At 55.6% G+C, this 18,299-nt stretch overlaps 7 protein-coding genes across 7 annotated transcripts; 4 read left to right on the top strand and 3 right to left on the bottom strand.

The window, feature by feature from the left end:
- Positions 1–534: 534 nt before the first annotated feature.
- On the top strand, positions 535–2,259 carry CH63R_04228 (Hla class iii protein dom3z; the record flags this gene model as incomplete). Its single annotated transcript, XM_018299203.1, has 7 exons — positions 535–606; positions 718–960; positions 1,011–1,228; positions 1,259–1,359; positions 1,415–1,585; positions 1,662–1,961; positions 2,057–2,259. 7 exons carry the CDS (start codon positions 535–537, stop codon positions 2,257–2,259), a joined length of 1,308 nt encoding a protein of 435 aa, XP_018160449.1.
- Positions 2,260–2,807: 548 nt separating this feature from the next.
- CH63R_04229 (Mst3-like protein) lies at positions 2,808–4,893 on the bottom strand (the record flags this gene model as incomplete). The annotated part of the gene is made up of 4 exons (XM_018299204.1): positions 2,808–4,403; positions 4,460–4,627; positions 4,696–4,763; positions 4,821–4,893. The coding sequence occupies 4 exons, from the start codon at positions 4,891–4,893 to the stop codon at positions 2,808–2,810; spliced, it is 1,905 nt and encodes a 634-aa protein (XP_018160450.1).
- Positions 4,894–7,057: 2,164 nt separating this feature from the next.
- CH63R_04230 (variant SH3 domain-containing protein) lies at positions 7,058–11,007 on the top strand (the record flags this gene model as incomplete). The annotated part of the gene is made up of 2 exons (XM_018299205.1): positions 7,058–7,132; positions 7,198–11,007. The coding sequence occupies 2 exons, from the start codon at positions 7,058–7,060 to the stop codon at positions 11,005–11,007; spliced, it is 3,885 nt and encodes a 1,294-aa protein (XP_018160451.1).
- An 815-nt stretch (positions 11,008–11,822) lies between these two features.
- CH63R_04231 (Upf0220 domain protein) lies at positions 11,823–12,650 on the top strand (the record flags this gene model as incomplete). The annotated part of the gene is made up of 3 exons (XM_018299206.1): positions 11,823–12,270; positions 12,386–12,460; positions 12,547–12,650. The coding sequence occupies 3 exons, from the start codon at positions 11,823–11,825 to the stop codon at positions 12,648–12,650; spliced, it is 627 nt and encodes a 208-aa protein (XP_018160452.1).
- A 127-nt stretch (positions 12,651–12,777) lies between these two features.
- CH63R_04232 (Duf410 domain-containing protein) lies at positions 12,778–13,846 on the bottom strand (the record flags this gene model as incomplete). The annotated part of the gene is made up of 2 exons (XM_018299207.1): positions 12,778–13,429; positions 13,500–13,846. The coding sequence occupies 2 exons, from the start codon at positions 13,844–13,846 to the stop codon at positions 12,778–12,780; spliced, it is 999 nt and encodes a 332-aa protein (XP_018160453.1).
- Positions 13,847–13,998: 152 nt separating this feature from the next.
- CH63R_04233 (uncharacterized protein) lies at positions 13,999–14,374 on the bottom strand (the record flags this gene model as incomplete). Its single annotated transcript, XM_018299208.1, has 2 exons — positions 13,999–14,263; positions 14,334–14,374. The coding sequence occupies 2 exons, from the start codon at positions 14,372–14,374 to the stop codon at positions 13,999–14,001; spliced, it is 306 nt and encodes a 101-aa protein (XP_018160454.1).
- A 2,545-nt stretch (positions 14,375–16,919) lies between these two features.
- On the top strand, positions 16,920–17,880 carry CH63R_04234 (Isoflavone reductase; the record flags this gene model as incomplete). Its single annotated transcript, XM_018299209.1, has 2 exons — positions 16,920–16,955; positions 17,005–17,880. 2 exons carry the CDS (start codon positions 16,920–16,922, stop codon positions 17,878–17,880), a joined length of 912 nt encoding a protein of 303 aa, XP_018160455.1.
- Between the last annotated feature and the right edge of the window lie 419 nt (positions 17,881–18,299).

The following is an 18,299-nucleotide window of genomic DNA, read 5'->3' on the forward strand; positions in this document are numbered from 1 at the left end:
GTGTTTTCGAGGTGGAAGAAGAGAGAAATAGAGAGAGGGATTCGGATTACCGGTATGTGGCGACTCTTGAAGCCTCCTTGTCCCTTATGTTGTCGTAGCCGTGGTCAGGTTGAAGAAAGAGAGGCTCCTGGCCTGGAAGTCGAAGTTGGTTCTAGGGACGTCAAGGTGCTGCCGGCACCCCGCTGCAGCGACAGCAGAGCAGCTAGCTAGGGGAATTCGGACTCTAGCCCAGCCATTCTTATGCACGTTTCAGCGATGTTTGGATTTGGTCTGGGGCATTTAGTGGCTCGCCTCAGTGGTCAAAGCCGATTCCCCACTGCCCCCGGGCGGCCCCCATGCGACGCAAGTGGCCCACCCTACGGTCCTCACGCGCCCGCGGACGCTCCTTTCTCAACTCCCGACTCCGACGCTGAGACCGGGGCTGTCGACCGAGTTCATTACTATTCTCATCCTGACGGTGAGAGCGCAGCTGAACATCAAGTCCTCTCAACCGCCGTCTCATAAGGGCCAGTATACTGCGCTGCACTTGCCGCCATGCCTGATCAGTTTCCTATCCAGCCCATTGGACGGTTCTATGCTGCAAGCCAGCCGGTCAAACGACCCAAGGTATGTACACTACCTATGCACCATTGTCCCTCGATACGACCTTCTTGGTTGCATGGCTTCCCGCTCATATCCTTAATCAAATACTTGAGCGCTTCTTCTGACGCAATGCAGGAGTTTGCTTGCTTCTCATACGACGATAACCATGACTTCCATCTAGGCGACTCTTCTGTGAGGTACTATTATACACCAGCCCTAGGCACCGACCTATCCAAAGGCTACGACAGCTTCATCAAGCATGATGACTCGAAACCTGAGCACCTCGGGGCCTTACTCAAGACTATCAAGGCTCATGAAGAAGAGAAAGGAGAGAAAATCGATGCGCAGATTGTGACATGGCGTGGCATGATGACCAAAGTAGGAGTCTTCAGTTGTTATCAGGTAACTCTCAGCTAACCTCCGCTCAGATCATGGCGTCACCTTTTGAGGACCGTGACGGGTCAGTCGTTCGTATTCCAGTGCAGATGGTACGAACCGAAACTAACGGCAGACCCAGATTTGAAATGAACGCAACGCTGTACCAAGTGCGCATGAACAACCCCCTCTCCCCCCCTTCGCCCGTGACTTGGTCCTTGACTGAGCTGACCCGACTCAGGACTGCATGTATGACGCTCTTCAACGGCACGTCACTGCGATGGGACTGACTTCCACCTAGATTCATTGAAGAGAACCACGAGTACAAGGTCGCGTCCCAAAAGCAACAGAATGCGCAACAGCGACGGGGACCGATCCCTCCGGAAGTAATGCAATTCTGGGGTATGAAGCACAACCCATCTGCAAAGGGGAAAGCGAAAGCTTACTGTGGAAGCAGGCTACAAGTTTGAGACCTTGGCGACGCTCCCCGCCCCTTGGGGCGATACTTCCAGAGAATACATCGACAACAGGATTGAGGAGGTGGTGAACAACAAAGCTCAGTACTGCTCCGTTGTCCGGACGGGTATCGGGCCAACCGTCATCTGCATAGGTGGCGAAGTCGACGCCGGTACGTCCCCCTTCCCTTCCCGTTCCCTCGCCCATCGTGCTCTCTCGGGGAACACGCTGACAACCCGGACACAAAGTTTGGGACTCGAAGCCCTCGAAGCCCGGCGCTCCCACGAACTGGGTCGAGCTCAAGACGAGCCTCGCCATCCGCGATGACCGTGACGTCGACAACTTCCACCGCAAGCTCATGAAGTTCTGGATCCAGTCGTTCCTCCTCGGCGTCCCCAAGATCATCGTGGGCTTCCGCAACCGCCAGGGCATCCTCACAGGCCTCGAGGAGATCGAGACGGAGAAGATCCCGGAGACGGTGCAGCGTCGCGGCAAGGCGACGTGGAACGCCGACATGTGTGTCAACTTTGCCGCCGACTTTCTCGTTTGTTAGTCTCCCCTCTCCCAGCATTTCATATATTCTTGTCCGCTCCGCAGCGGAGATCATGCACGCGAGAGAATGGGCTGTTGACTGGACGAATAGGGTTACGACAGACCATCAACGACGACGGTGTGTGGAGGATACGCAGGCGGGCTGGGGAGCCGACCATTGAGGTGTTCAAAATCGACGAGGCCGGGCACGGTGAGCTCTTGACGGACGACTTCATCAACTGGAGGATCAAGCTCTCGATGAAGAGCACGGCCCTGGAGCCGGAGCCGGAGCCGGAGCCGGGGTCGGAACCATAGTCATCAGAGATGACCTATAAACCGCGAGAGACCAACCCTTTCTCGGAAGCAAAAAAGTCACATTGGCATCGGGCCTGACAACCGTTGCGCAAGTCCATTTTATTGTAGACGCATTCTCAACGCCACTACCTACAAGGTATCTAACTAGTGCCAAAGGAAACCCGAGCCAAAAACGCCCAACCCCAGAAAAAGAAAACCACTCCAAGAGACGCAGACGAACTTGGACCGGCCGTGTAGATGTCATTAGTCGTGAAAGCTACATAGTCGGGAGTCCATCATCGTCGTCTTCGAAGAAAAAAGGTGGAGAAAAACCCAAAAATCTAACTCCGGGGAAATTCCAATCTTGCCGAATGTCGAAGAGGAATGAAAGAAGGAGAGAAGCAAACTCTCCCGATGCTTTTGTGTGTGTGTGTGTGTGTGTGTGTGTGTGCTGTCCAACCCAGTATGCTGTGACGTGGTCGTACACTCTCATCATACAGCGTGTTCTCATGAGTAATAACGTTGCGCCAGTCTTGAAAGAAGGCCCCCTCAGCGATCATCTCGAGCCACTAGACCGCTGGCCACCTGATTCTTAACCCCTCAGTCCAACGACCGTAGAGCACATCGGACAGTTGCTTGCAGTGCTCCATGCCGGGAGGGGGCTGACGGCCGGGATACTTGGCCTCTACGGCCGCCTTTTCTCTCTCGCGGTCCTTCTCGGCCGACTCGGGCGTGGCAATCGACCCGTTGCGTCTCCTATGGCTCTTCAGGTGCGGGTTGTTTGGAGCCATCACTAGCTTGTTCGGGCTTCCCGAGGATGGCGTCGCCGCAGCGCTCCTGATGATGACCGTTCCTTGAGGGGTATCATCGGACGGCATCTTGATCGACTGTTGAGGCATGAGAGCAGCATTCAGCTTAGCGTCCTGTGACACAGCAGTCATCAGGTTCTGCATCAGGTGGTAGGCACCTTCGGGGTCGACTGAATCCAAGAGCTCAAACGCATCTGTGAGCTTGGCCAGCGCCTCCCGCTTCTGCATGCCTGACGTTTGCGCGTGGAGTTCGGCGAGAGTGGGATCCAGGGCTTTGTTGAACAGTCGCCGGCCGAGCAACGCCTCTTTACTGCTGGGCTCGACTGCCGAGGCCCGCGGCGGTGCTTTGTTCTCGTTGCCATATGTTCCCTCGGGGGAGGTGTCCTCGTAGGCCGTGGTAGACCCGTCTGAGGGGACCCGGCGGAAGAGCCGCACGGAAGAGCCAGAGTTGCCGTACGACATGTCTGGCTGTAGGGGTCGTCTGGCGACGGTCGAGCGGGGTGAACCGTTTGCTTGGATCTGTGTGCCCGAAGCCTGGTGGCCCGAGGGCTGTCGGCGCACAGTCGACCGGCGGACGGTTCCGGAAGCGGGAGACGAGGGGCCGAGCGGAGCGTCCTTGAGGTCGAGGCGGCGCATTGCTTCTTCTGCCGCAAAGTAGGACGGCTTCCGTGCATGGCCATTCGGGCGTTTGGGTGCTACCGACTTGACCGTGTCGAACACCCACTCATCCGAGTCGTCCCTATGCGACATCGTATGCAGCGTCTCTTGGTAAAATATGGGGTGCGACTTTCGGTTTTGGTTGGCATCCCACATCTGCTTGCGAGCAATGAGCTCTTGGAGGGCCTCCACCTTGCCTGCTGATCTGATGAACCGGTGGCGAAGGAGATCTTTCGCCGAAGGTCTGCGGTCGGAGTCTTTGACGAGACACTGAGCGACGAAGTCTCGGAAGTCTTTGCTAAAGTTGTTCTCCAAGCGAGGAGGGGGGTTCTTGGGGATGTGGAAGAGTACCTTCATCGGGTGGATGTGTGCCAGTGGGGGTTCGCCGTTGGCCATCTCCATGGCGGTGATGCCGAGGGACCAAATGTCTGCCTTGAAGCCGTAACCGTCCTGCTGGATCACCTCGGGCGCCATCCAAAAAGGGGTCCCGACGAAGGTGTTCCTCTGGGATTTGATGTTGGTCAACTGGGCGGCAACGCCAAAGTCGGCCAACTTGACCTTGCCTGCCTCGGATAGAAGAACATTGGCGGCCTTGATATCTCGGTGAATCTTGCCTTCAGCATGCAGGTATTCAAGGCCGCGAAGAAGCTCACGGCAGATGATGGCAATGTGGACCTCGGCGAAGTTGGCAGGTTTAAGCTGAGGTATGGTTAGCAAACGAGGATACGACAAATTTGTTGCGCTTGGCGACTTACCAAGTCCAGACATGAACCGCCACCGAGGAACTCCATAACGATCCAGAGCTTATGGCCGCGCAGAAAGCTGCCTTTGTATTGCGTGACGAAAGAACTGGCGCATGTACTCAGCACGGCGATCTCGCCCTGGATCTCTTGAATGTCATCTTCGCTGGACTCGAGGTCAATCTGCGCGCAGGGGTTGGTCAGTCAAGTTCAGGCATGTCGAGCAGAGGATGCATGATGGGTCAACTTACATGTTTGATAGCGACGGTCTCGCCGGTGGCCTTCTCAATGGCCTTATAAACGACACCAAAGCTTCCACCTTATTGTCCTGTCAGCGCGACTGCGCAGCAAGGCTCGCGATCAAGGCAAGACTTACGACCGAGCTCCTCCAGTACCTGATAGTGTTCGGCAACACCCTCGTCGGCCATCGCGGCCGATTTGGACGTCATTGAATCGGCGTAACCGCTCAATCGAGTTCCCGGCAGCAGAGATGGAGTAAGAGAAAGGGAGGAGCTGGCGGCGCTGGGCCTGGAGTCCTAGGACGAGGGATTTCGAGGGAAGCGTTGCGCTGGTGAAGCGGGCGGGATGCTGGGAATGAGTTTCGAGAGAAGAAATGGGTATCCAGGGAATGGGGCTGTCGTCTGTCAGTCAGGACGGCCTGACTTGTAATATTTAGGCCGGGCCAAAAAGCAAATGGGTGTAATAAAGCAAGCGGATCGGCACAAGACGGGTTGCTTGGGACAGTAGGCGGCGGGCGTCCAGGATCAAGTCAAAGTGCTCTCTTCCTTTTTTCTGTCCCTTTTTTTCCCTGGGCGTGGGTGTTCGGTCGGTCGGTCGATCTCTGTGTTGGTGTGCTTCGTCGCAAAGCTCGGGCCCTTTGTTTACTTTCTTCCGTTTTGGTATAGCTGGGGAGCTCCGGGGGGACCGCAATTAGCACCAGGGGGTAAACTACGAACCAGGGCGAGTCAGCCGATGATGCGACGAAAAAGCAAACGAAAGGAGGCCGATCAAGAGCCGCTGATTCTGAAGCATCGTGAGGTTCGCGAACAAGAAAAAGCGAACTGGAGGGGAAGCGGATGAGAGCAATGGTATTAGCAGCAGGGTGGGTGGTATTTTAGTGACTGATATGCAGGAGAGCCGAGGAGAATGCAATGTGTGGTCATTGATCAAGAGAGCAAACCTCTCGTGCGAGGGTGTCTGCGTCGTCTGCGTGCCAGAGTGATGCGAGCGTGACCTTGATTTCACCTGCAATATAGAAGAGACGCCCGCCAGTGTGTCTGAGTCTCTCTCTTTCTCTCAGTCTCCTCCCTCCCCTGCTCTTGGTGTCGTCCAAGCTTCCTGTGACCTTATTCGCTGGCGAGCACTAGCCGCGTTGCCTTGCAGATTCTGGTTGCCAACCCAAGTGGACAGGAGACAACAGACAACGGCATGCAGGGCCTACCCAACGAGACGGTGCTGAGTTGTCACTCGCACTAAGACGGAGTGCCTGCTTTCTCGACAGAGTCTATTCGCAGAGAGGGACCTACCCGCTTGGTACTCTTCGTAGTCCCTCCGCTGCTGGGAGACAAGCCTTTTGCCGACTGAGGGAACAGGGGGGGTCCTCTCCTCTCCCGTTTGGGAATGGCGAGTGAGGCGGCATGGTAGTCGGTGCTGGTGGGTGACAGCGTGTGGGCGGCGACGTAAAACTAGGCACTCCATGGGCGGCGGTAATATCAAGACTTGGATCAGGCAAGCTGAAGAGAAGGTTAACAGTGGGAATCTCAACAGGACAGGCAGGGCACCTTGCTCGGCATCGCAGGCGGTGACCAAAGATGTCCAAGACTTCTCCAAGGTCCAGGGGGCCATAGATGTGCCCTCTCCCTAGGCTTAGCGCGGCGCCAAGGAGGGTCCACTAGTCGCCGGTGGAGATGCGCCAGCCGCACAAGAAGGTCGTAACCCGTTTGCAAGCTCGAGCCTGGATTGTCCCTGACTCCTCCCTCGTCCCGATTGCCTTTTGCCCCAGGTCAACCAGCTCGTCCAGTGTTTGGAGGGCGCCCCCCCGATATCCCCCCGCCAACGAGCCCCTCTGTTTGTTGGTTGCCCCGGGTCCTCACCCCCCGGGCCGTCACTGACATTCACCGCATCCCCTTCTTGGAAGTCGTGTCCGACAAGTAGACTTTCCCACTTGTCTGCCATCATCATCTCCCACACTCACACTTGGACCTCAGCGCGCCGATTCCCTGGTTACCCACTCTAACAAGGTCATTGTCGCTGTGCACGCGAGACGATTTTGCATTCCTCACCACCATCTTCCAAGGGTCGGCGAGAGCAAAAAATTCCCACGAGCACTGAGAAAGAGCGTCCTTCTTCTCGGTTGCTCTCTCTCTCGCTTTGTCGCGGAAGCTTGAAGTCGCCGCCATTCCTTGTCATTGGTTTCTGCGCCCGCGCCTCTGCATGGCCACCATCCCGTTTGCCAATCCCAACTTACATCATCGCGTCGAATAATCTTGCTGCATCGCAAGCCGGGTGTCGGGCTCTGCAAACAGCCAACCAACTCATTCGACATCAACCATCAGCTGGTCGCGGCCGGCAGTACGCACTGTCTATCGCCGACGCCGGTATCGTAGCTTCAACATGGTGCCCGCACCGCCGTCATTGCCCACTCGGTTTCCGTGCTGGTGCAGAGCGGTATACTCCTGGGGAGGAGAGGTCTGTTGCTACAACTCGAGCTTCACAAAAGAGCCAAGTCCAAATGCTGACTTGCCGTCCCACAGTCCAAGCGAGATCTCGGCTTCATCGAAGGCGATTTGATCGAATGTCTCAATGCCGGCGACGGCTCTTGGTGGACAGGCAGGCTATGGCGCGATCGAAGGACTGTCGGAGTCTTTCCTTCCAACTTTGTCGAGGTTCTGCCCGCCGATTTCCGTCCGACGACCAGGTCTGTCAGCCCACTTCCCGCAGACACACCGAGCCCGAGTACACCCCAAAAATCAAGGACTTTCCGAAAGCCATTCGAAGCATACGCCAAGGCGCCACACTACACCGCAGCGAAACAACCCGAAGTCTACCGGACGAATCCTCACCCGAGGCCTAGAGGACACTCTGGAGAGTCGATCCACAGCGCCGTTCTTGACAAGAGCAAGAGAGACCGATCGCCAGCGCCTGAAACCTTCCTTTCAAGAGAGAACTCTTTCAACGATGCTGCCTCGACTAGAATGCGAGCATACACGTTGCCAGCCGATACCGGCTACGTATCGCGCGGCAACTCGTTCAACGATGGCGCCCAGCAGTACGTGCCGAGAGGGAGAACCCCCGTTCCGAGGGGCAGGACACCAGTACCGAGGGAGCGGACGCCTATTCCTCCCAGAGAAAGAACACCCGTCCCCGATCACGGTCACGGACCAAGAGTGAACTCATACAACACAGAACGAGGCCCGTCTCCCATACCGCCATCTCACGGCTACGGTTCGAGGGGTGTTTCTCCTGCCCCTTCCATGAGCTACAAGCCATACCGCCCTCCTACACGAGAAAGAGTGGATTCTCCCCCACCTCCAGCGCCACCTCCGCACCGACATGTAGCACCGCCGCGACACAAGCAAAGCATATCATACGATAGCCGTCACGATACCACCCGACAAGAGTCTAGCGCCTCTTACGAGAACCACTTTCACGCAGGGCGACATGGCTCAGGAAACTCTTTCGACCAGCGGTTTGATGTCGCGCGCCAAGACTCAACTGCCTCATACGACAATCGGCATCCCACCCTCGACAGGCATGGCTCTCATCTCTCTTACCAAGCTCATCGACCGCCGCCGATACAAACATCCAGACTACACTCGCCGTCTCCGCCTTCGCCCTCAGCCAGCCACATGACTCCTTCGCCGTTGCGCGAGGCGATGGACGGCGTGATAGAGCAGCTGGACGCCCTTGGAATGCCTCGGGATCCAACCCCTGAGCCGCCACTTGATCCATGGTCACCCGAGTCCTTCAACATGGTCAACGACCGTGCGAGAAGGAAGAATACTCACCAAAGACCCCAGACATCCATGGGCATAGCGCAACCGGACGAGGGTTACGAGACCTGGAGTGGCGGGTCTTCGCGGGATCAATCCTACCACAACGGGCATAGGGAGGACAAGGAACATCTACCTCCACTGAGTAACTACGTCGAACGTATGGAAAGTCGTCTCAAAAAAATGCATCAACATAGCGCAAGTATGGCTGACCTTGAGGATGAGGCACCGAAGCCACCACCCAAAGGCCAGTTATACGAGAGACCCAAATCTTCGATGGGTGGACCGGAGGAGAGGAAGCTCCGCGGACGGAAGTCGGCCTACGACATTGGCCGCAACGTACTGAACAGGACGTTTACCACAAAGACCAACTCTACCAGCGCCTCTTCAGGCAATCAGAGCTCGACGACGCAGAGCAGCGACAGGAGTTTGATGAGTGGGTCGTCAGCCGGCGCCATTAGCGCTACGAGCGCAGGCAGTCTTGCTCGCAAGACTCAGAAGCGTGCTCAGAGTGCCCTCGGCATGCGCGATGTCGATATCGAGCGCCCAGAAACCCCGTTCACCGGTGTCACCTACCACAGCAGTCACGCTTCGGAGGCGTCGCGGCCAAAATCTCAAGCCGGTTTTCCCGACGATGCGGGACTCGGAGGGCTCGTCACCCCGAAGCCCGCGAAACGGAACATATTCAAAAAACTTCTTGACACGGCGAAGACGGGAGTGGCCTCCGGACGCAGTAGTATCGCAATGGGCGCCGATTCGCCCAGATCGTCGCCTTTCGCCCGCTCCATGCCCAACGTCGCCGCTGGGGCCAACGCTAGCATCTCCAACCTGACCGCCATGGGAAGCTCTGGTTTCGTTAGGGAAGCGGCCAGAGACATGGGTCTCGCCAACGGAGTGGATTGGGTACAGGTTCGCAGAGATGTCAACCGGTCTAACTCCTTGAGTAAGAACGAGAGAAACGAGCGCAAGGATCGCTGCCAGATGCTCGACTACCCGGCACTGAACCCGGTCGATGAGTTGTTAGAGGGCCTGGAGGGCGATGAAGGGGCCGACGGCTTGCCTGTGGAGGATCCCATCGACTACCAGTCGTTGAACCTCACCCAAGTTGACAAGAACTCGAGGTTCGTGAGCAGTTTCCCGGGGACGACAACCGCACAAAGCGTGGCAACGACCTATGTGTGCCGTCCCTACCGCAGCGACGTTCAGCGACTACGAGCCATTTTTACGTGGGTGTCGGAGAAGATTCTTTGGGAAGAGGACTTTGAGGGGGAGGTCGACACCCGAAGGGTTGTGCAGTCGAAGCGAGCAAGCGCCGAAGAGTACGCCGTTCTGGTAATGGAGATGTGTTCCGCCGTTGGCATTCATTGCGAGATCATCCGTGGCTATCTCAAGACGCCCGGCGAAATCCCGGAGCACAACATCATGCCCAGGGCAAATCACTGGTGGAATGCGGTTCTAGTCGACAACGAATGGCGCATGATGGACTGCTGCATGGCTAGCCCTTCTTATCCCAGACGGCATTTCTACTCGAGCTCTAGCAGCACCGCGGCCGACTTTTGGTGGTTCCTCGCGCGGCCAACGGAGCTCTGCTGGACGCATATCCCCGAACATCACACTCAGCAGCACCTCTGCCCGCCGCAGGCCCACGAAGTCCTTCTCAATCTTCCCTGCGCTTGCCCTCCCTTCTTCAAGAATATGCTCGAGATGGTCGACTATAACACGGCAGCCACCCGCATCGAAGACTTGGAGATGGTGCACATCAAGTTCAATGCTCCGCCCGACGTGGAAGTTGCTGCTGAGGTCGAGGTCCGGGCCTACACGAGAGACGCGGATGGCGACGTGTTCGAAAGCGGCGAAGTCGTGAAGAAGAGGGCCTTGGCTCAGGCGGAGTGGTTTAACGGTACCAAGCGATACACGGTCAAGGCTCTACTACCTGGCGACGAAGGCCAAGGCGTTTTGAAGATCTACGCCGGAAAGCGTGGCCTGATGCACAGCATCAAGGACATTCCACATCCGGTGGCCTTCGCACTGCCAATCATTCACACGGGCGACAACCCCCCGTATGAGTTCGTGACGCGGCACCCGACGCCCCATGCGCAGCGACACGACATTTACGTTGTCCAGCCTCAATGCCAACGCCTCGCCCTGAATAACACGTTTGTTTTCGCGATTCGGCAACATCCCAGCTCCATTGCCGGAATCGGCTCGGTGATGACGCCCTCGTCGAATCCTGGGGGCGCAAGTCCAATTCCATTTGCGAGACCGAGCTCCGCAATGAGCATGACGGCCTCCAACGCAAGCGGGTCGAACCTCAGCACGGCGGCCAGCGGTGGGAAGAAGCCAGCGAAGCTTGCAATTCAGACACCGGGCGGCAAGATCCTGCGCCTCATGCGCAAGGAGGAGCGCAGGGGAATCAGTGTCGGCAGCAGGTCCGTCGAAGAGGACCTCAGCGACGGTGGTACGTGGGAAACCATCATCAAGTGTTCGGAGAAGGGAGTGTGGAGAGGGCTGGTATTGGCGGACCGCACCGCGCGATGGTGCGTCTTCGCCGAATGGGTATGTGTTGGATGAATCATTGCATTCTGGGATTCTTTACTTCTTTTGGTCTTTCAGGCTTGCAAGGGCAAAGTCGAAAAGGGGAAATTGAGCGGTCACGACAGGTCGATTCGGGAAGTGCATCTCTTGGCGTTTTCTCTTGTGTTGATTTTTCTTTCTCTCTTTTGTGGCATTTGGGGACCGGGTACGGGTCGGACGTCCTCCATCATCATGACTGTGGGAGTTTCTAATGTACGATACGTAATGGGAATCATGCATGTCCAGGATAGGATGGTTCTGTAACACAAAATTCACGCGTATATGGCCTTAATGAGAATGACGATCAAGGTTCGAATTGGTGGTGTCATTGGTGTAAATGATGTCGCTGTTTCAATGTATGATGCGAGCTGTCGAGATGCACCGTGCCCTTTTACCTACTGGAGCCCAATCAGCACAGTGTGCTATCGATAAGATCCGACTACGCCACGGTGCCTGGACGACCTTACCCTTCCGAATGTAAACAGAGGGGAGAGGCGTAGACAACGACGACGACGACACATGCAAGCCACATCCTTACTCACCTCCGATCACGACATCGGTATCCTTGAATTTTTTATTATGACCTGAAGAAGAAGAAGTAAACAAGAGACAGCACCATCACCTCTACCGACCAGCGACTGTTCTGGTCCAAAACAAAACAATAGAAAAATAAAAGACGAGACGAGACAACAAAAAGAAAAAGAAAGAAACAACAGACTCATCATATCCACCGTTCACCCAACAACCACAGACACCACCAAAACACACAACCACCACCCTCCCTCACCCCTGCAGCGGAGAGACAGGACGCCATGGCCGACAGGACCTCACGACAGGCGCCGCCCCCGCCGGGCGCCCCGCGACGACAAGTCCGGAGGAACCTCTTTCAGGGCCTGACGAGGCGGCCGACGGGCCCCACAGGGGCCCCCGTGGCATCGAGTTCGAGTGCTGCTGCTGCCCTCGGAGGAGGGGTAGGGGTTTCGGTTTCCGCTGCTGCGGCCGCAGTCGCCGGTGGTAACGGCATGGTGACGGGCGCCGTGAGCGGTTCGTCGTCGGGGGGGACCTCGGCCGAGACGCTGCGGCTCGACGTCGATGTGCTCTCGGACGCCGGGCCTCCCACGGGAGCGGCGGTGGCAGCGGGACCGCTCGAGATCGTCGTGCGCGACGAGCATGGCGAGGTTGAGCTGGGCGAGCTGCCGACGCTGGTCTTCGACGAGGCTGACGAGGTGGCGGCGATGGATGACCGAGAGGAGAGCAACAGTACGTTTTCCTCATCCTTCGCCTCACCCAAGTCGAGAGCTGGAGACGTTCATTCATGTTCCTTTTATTCGTCAGGGTATTGAAACTATGGAAACAGTGCTAATCATCTTTTTAGAAGAGCGGCAGAGGCTGGCGGAGGCGGTGAAGCAGCATCAGGTCAACCATACTGCGGTCCGTGAGCAGCCTGAAGGTAAGTCCCGGTGTCTTCTTCATGTCCAACTTCTCATCCTATGCAGTGCTCTTTTCTGACCTGCCCATTTATCTCCCTGGATGTAGAGCTGCTTGAAGCTGTCAAGGCTAGTCTTCGGGCCAAGGTCGCTGCTCTCGCCGAAGACAATTGGATGTATGAGGCCGAGTCAGAGCTGCCCCGTGCCTTTTGAACGCAATGCAGAGCCCAAGTGTCATTTGCGAAACCGGGCGCAATGTCGCCACAGCATTCTGTCTCATGTTTTAGCGTCCGGTGTCACGGGCGAACTTGGAGGCATATTCGGCGGAAAGGCGGGCCACCTAATCCAGCCCTTCAGCCGTGGGCGCCTCCACCCGTCTCGGGGCGGGACGTCTCTGCTGGGGGGCGCCGCCGCCACCGGCACCGCCAAACAGGCTGCCCATCATGTCCATCAGCGGGTTGCTCTGTCTCGGGCGCTGAATGCCAAAGTACATCTCGGCAATGATCTCGAGCGCCTCGTTCCACGCGCCGACCTCGGCAATGTTGGACGAGTATTTGGCGAGGAGCTGCTTGTATGCGTCGGGGGCGCCACGCTGCACCGCCAGTAGCAAAAGGCCGAGGAAGTTGAGGAGGGGCAGGCCGGGAAAGATGCGGAGGTCCGCGCTGTTGCTGCTGACGTCCTGGACGCCGAGACCCTTATTGTCATCACTGAGGGAGGATGCGAAGAGGCGGTAGCACGTGTTGGCGGCGCGGACGTTGCCGATGAGGAGGTAGGGGAGGATGGCGCGGGCGGCGTAGAGCGGAGCCGTGTGCGACTCGTCTTCCTTGTACCAAACATATTCCATCTTGGCGAGCACCTCGGCTGAGTCCTTGGTTCCTAGCACCAGATGTCTTTCGGCCTCATAGGCATCGTGCTCCTCGGCGTAGAGAGAACCGGCGACGTGGTGCAGCTCGGCATCGCCGGCGGGGTAGTCGCCGAACTTGGCAGACCATCTGTAGGAGTGGTCGTAGTCAGCTTGCCTGCTCTTACACCCTAGTCTGATCAAACATATTTTTAACTCACGCAATCATCTCGCCGACAAACTTCTTTCTCGTAGGCTCCTGGGCAGGGAAGAGGCGCAGGCAGGTGAGCAGCTTGCCCTTGCTGGCGGCGTCAGGCTTGAGCTCGGCCTGGCGGAAGACGTCGACGAGCATGACGGCAAGGTCGCCACCACTGCCGCCCTGACCGGCCTTGAGCAGGGACTGGGCGACATTGTACAGGATGTCGGTGGCGGCGGGCCAGTTGGCGGCCTTGATGTAGCGGGCGGCAACCACGCGCGTCTGCTGCTGGGCCTCGTAGAACTGGCCCTCGCCGATGCGGGCCTGCAGCCGGGCAATGATCTTTTCGATCTTGTCTCCTTTGGCGGCCATTGTTTCGAGGGTTGTCGCGCGGGTGTGGTTGAAGGTGTAGTTCGGAAGGGGGGAAGAGGTGGAGGGTCGGGCGGGACTGAGTGCGCTGGTCAATAGGTGACGACGTCGGTTTGTAGCTGTGGAATTGATGGTGGGGGAGGTACCTACCTACCTCAGCCCCTCGGGCCAGGCCTGGAGAGAGAGCTTCGCTTCCATTCTGTCATTCGCTTCGGATAAACGGATAAACAATCGTACATAGTGTGCACTGACCAGCACTCTATTCCATTAAGGGAGGTAAGTATTACCCAGAGCTCCTTGTCTTCAGTCCCTTCTTCGATGACATGGCTTCCTTTGAGTACCACTAGTCCAAGTACTTCAAGTATACTATCTTTGGAACTGCATAAATCAAACGTGCTTTCCCCCCTTGGCAACCCAGGCCTGTAAGGATGTGTCAATATGGTTTCTTGTGTTAGAGAACATCTGCTTCGATTGGAACAGCAATACCCACTGCTCTACCTCTTGTACAGTCCACCATACCTTGCCGTTCATGGAAGCCGATTTCTCATTAGAATAACCAGCTACTGCTGGACAGCGTTGCAGAAAGTGTTTACTAATGGAACAAGTAAGAGTCGTGAAAAGGAAGATTAATAATGCTAGGATAAGAAAGCAGTAAAGATAGCAGCAAGGCAATAGAGGTGTTCCCTGTTCGACGGCAGGGCTTCACTAGTGACGTCCTGTCCGGTGCACTGGCCACAGCTCTAGTCAGCCACTCCAGAGGGAAAGAAAAATCAACCAAATTTTCAAGCGCGACTCGTTTTCCAAGATGCAACTACGTGCAAACCCTGCCTGTTCTCTTTTCTTTCTGACATTTCAAATTTCGGGGTCCAATTTTGAAAATGTGCTTGGAAGCGACAACAGTCCACCAAAAGACCTGCCTCTCAAAAGGGGCATTCTACCGCTAGGCGGCCACATGTATGCTTTTTGGGTTTAGCTTCCTGACAGTCCAAGCCGAAAGTACTAACCCATGTCTGTACATAGGTCGCAGAATGGACATCTGACCATAACTCAAAGTAACCCGAGTACAAGCGATGATGGTGTAGGGGTAACATCTAAGCTTCCCATGCTTAGGCTCCGAGTTCGAGTCTCGGTCATCGCATTTGTTTTTGTCTGTGTACACTTCTTCCCTCCCCCTGGGAAGTCAACTTTTTGGACGCTGCTTGCATCCGACTTGATGGCATGTTGCAACCATTTCACACAGCTATACTAGATCACGACAGGCAGCTCACAGGCTGTAGTTTTCTTGTGCGTGTCACCTGGTCGCTTGTAAGCAGGTGTAAGACGGAAATTGATTACGAGCGATGCATCGTGGTAGGTGGACGTATAACACACTACCTAGACAAGTCACGGACAGGCACAGAGTCCTAGTGCAGATGCGGGAAACCTACCAGTTCCTCGGCGTCATGTTGAATGCATGCCCACGCAACCACGCTGTTGGGCGAAGTTCGACGTCACGGTAAGTATTACAAAGTTTCAACGTCGGCTTCTCGTGTGATTTCCAGTGCATGACGTTTCTTCTCGCAAACTGTGACCTCACTAAATGTATCTGGGGCATTGAGGCTCTGTGCTTTACCACAGGGGGATCGCTTGCCTGTCTCTCTCCTTCTGCTTCTCTTTCCATTTATATTTCCCTTGTATCCATGCTAATAGAGATGGCTACATGGAAACCAGTCGCACTTACTGATGCAGAATTTGATCTGCACTGCGTCCAGAATTGGCATTTTCCCCTGACGACATCGCTTTGGTTTCTGGATTACTTTGAAAAGTGTTGACGTTTTGCTAACTGAACGCCATCAAACGTACCTGCGCCCATTGCCAATTCTCATGCAGAAGACATATGTAGATCCAAGTGAGAAGGCTTTGTAAACATATTATAATTTGATCCAGCATTTGCGAAAAATATTGATTGTAAATTAAGACTGATATGCATTTTTGAACATCCGTTCAACGAAATAGCGCTATTCAACGACCGATATACCTCTTCTGAATTCAAAACAACGCTTGTAGAGCAGCTGAAAAAGAAATACACACGAGTAAAATCGTAGACCATGAATCACATCTCGCCCGCAGGGTCATCTCTCACCCCCACCACTGCTGCCACCTACCCAAATCAGCATTTTGCCCTCGTCATTAACTCGGCCCTCGGTCTATTCTCCAGATTTCCTGGGTCTAGTAAATCCACGTCAAACCTTGAAGGGACATCCTGTCTTCCAGCATCATCCCGAAATTCGGGTTACGGACCTCCGGAGTCCGGGTCCCACTCCGGCACCGTCAGGTTCCGGGATTCAACATGCTGATTCCGCACTCGTCGTCTCTTAGGGCTGCATGTTTTGTATACCTGACTCTCCGTTGCTTTCTCTCACAGTTGCCTTCTCAATCAAGAGGAGCCTCGGAAGACTTCCGTATCCGGCATACCCGGATCTTACACTTCGCTCATCTCATCTTTCGAAAGCCAATGCTACATCCGGACAGCTGCAGGGCCAGTCGTTTTTGACTGCTGACTCTTCTCACTCTCTGCAGAGCGGGACAAAGTACCAAGAGAATGAGGTTTCTTGTCGGAAAACTGCCCCAAAATCTTGCCATTGACTCCTCTGAGCACGAAAATAACCAGAACCATCAGCGGTCACTGACGAGGAGAACGACGCTGAGATGTGCTGGGAGTGAAAGGCATCGACAACGGAACGCGCAAATACTGTAGTAAGGACTTGTGGCAGTCAAAGAGCAAATGTGACGCTGAACGTGCGCCTCAAGTCACTGTTGCAAACGAAATGTCAGAGCCCAAAACGCGAAGAGCGAGGCTCTCCTGGCTCGAACACGAACGGCCACCCAGGCGCCATCGGACGAGCCTGGAACGGAATGGCGTCACAGCGTCGTATGCTTCTAGCTTGGTTCCGGAAAGAGGAAGCAACACAGCTGTTCTTTGTGCTACCTAGTAGCTCGGATGCAGCAGTTAATAAAAGGCCCTACATCAATCTTAATCTTTACTAGCTCGAACGGTTTTCAAGTTACACAGGAACCATCAACGCAGTACAGAACCATGGCGCCTACAATTAAGAACGTTGCGCTCGCCGGAGTAAGTGTCTAATGTGCCATCGGAGGCATCCAGTGGCTGACATATCAAGGCCGGTGGAAACCTTGGACCTTCCCTCCTGAAAGAGCTCATGGACTCTAACAAGTTCAACATCACCATCCTGACACGCAAGGCCGGGTCCCAAAAGTTCCCTTCTGGCGTCATGGTCAGGGAGGTTGACTACGAATCCCTCGACTCCCTGACCCAAGCCCTCAAGGGCCAGGACGCCCTCGTCAACTCGACTAACAGCTTCGATCCCAAGGTCGCGACCCGCTTCGTCGACGCCGCCGCAGCAGCCGGCGTCTACCGCTACATCCCACCCGACTTCGGCCTGGACCCGGAGCGCGCCCACGTGCCGAGCCTGCCCGTCTTCGGCATCAAGACCCTGACGCGCCACCACATGAAGCAAAAGGCCGCCGAGAACGACGGCAGGTTCACCTGGACCATCATCGCCAACGGCCCCTTCCTCGACTGGGGTATCCGGTCCAGCTTCATGGGCGTTGACGTCAAGAACAGGAAGCTCTCCCTCTTCAACGACGGCGAAAACGTCGTTCCCTACACGATGCTCGCCGACGTTGGCAAGGCCGTCGCGGGCACGCTGCTCTACCCCGATGAGACGGCCAACAGGATCGTCTACGTTCAATCTACCGTCAAGTCGCAGAAGCAGATGGGTACCCTTGCCCAGGAGGCCGTCGGAGGGTCGTGGGATACCACCACTGTTGATGTCGATGCTATCTATGCCAACTGCATAGAGTCCATCAAGAAGGGCATTATGACGCCCGATGTCATGTACCCGCAGCTCTTATATGCCTGTTCCAAGAAGGAGTTTGCTCAGCCGTGGGAGAAGAGCGACAATGCGCTGTTGGGCGTGAAGGAGATGAGCGATGAGGAACTGAAGGCTGTTTGCAAGCAGATCGCCTCGGAGTAGTTGATTATAATGGCGACAATTTGAAAAAGAAAAGAAGAGAAAAAAAAAGCGATTAAAGTTGCCTAAATAAGCACATGATTCTCTGTACCGGACGGCCCAGAAGCCACCCGATTGTCGCAGAGACCGGATTATATGCCCCTACCGCAGTTTATCAGACAGCGTCGCCGGTAGTTCATTACGCGATATCTTCGCTGTGTACAAAACGAAAACAGATGCGGTAGTTGATGTAATATCAGCGTTTCAATTCTATCTCCTTCATACACAATACATACGAGAGCTGTTCATCATGGCAGATAATGATGCGCAGCCTCAGGTGGATGCTCTCGTGGGTTGTGGCATCAGCCACTCCGCTTCGGGTATGCCGTTCCAAGCCTCCCAAAAAAAACGCATCCAAGCAAGCCAATACACCACCATATTGG

This window comes from Colletotrichum higginsianum, chromosome 3 (assembly GCF_001672515.1).
Source record: "Colletotrichum higginsianum IMI 349063 chromosome 3, whole genome shotgun sequence".
Classification (NCBI taxonomy): Eukaryota; Fungi; Ascomycota; class Sordariomycetes; order Glomerellales; family Glomerellaceae; genus Colletotrichum; species Colletotrichum higginsianum.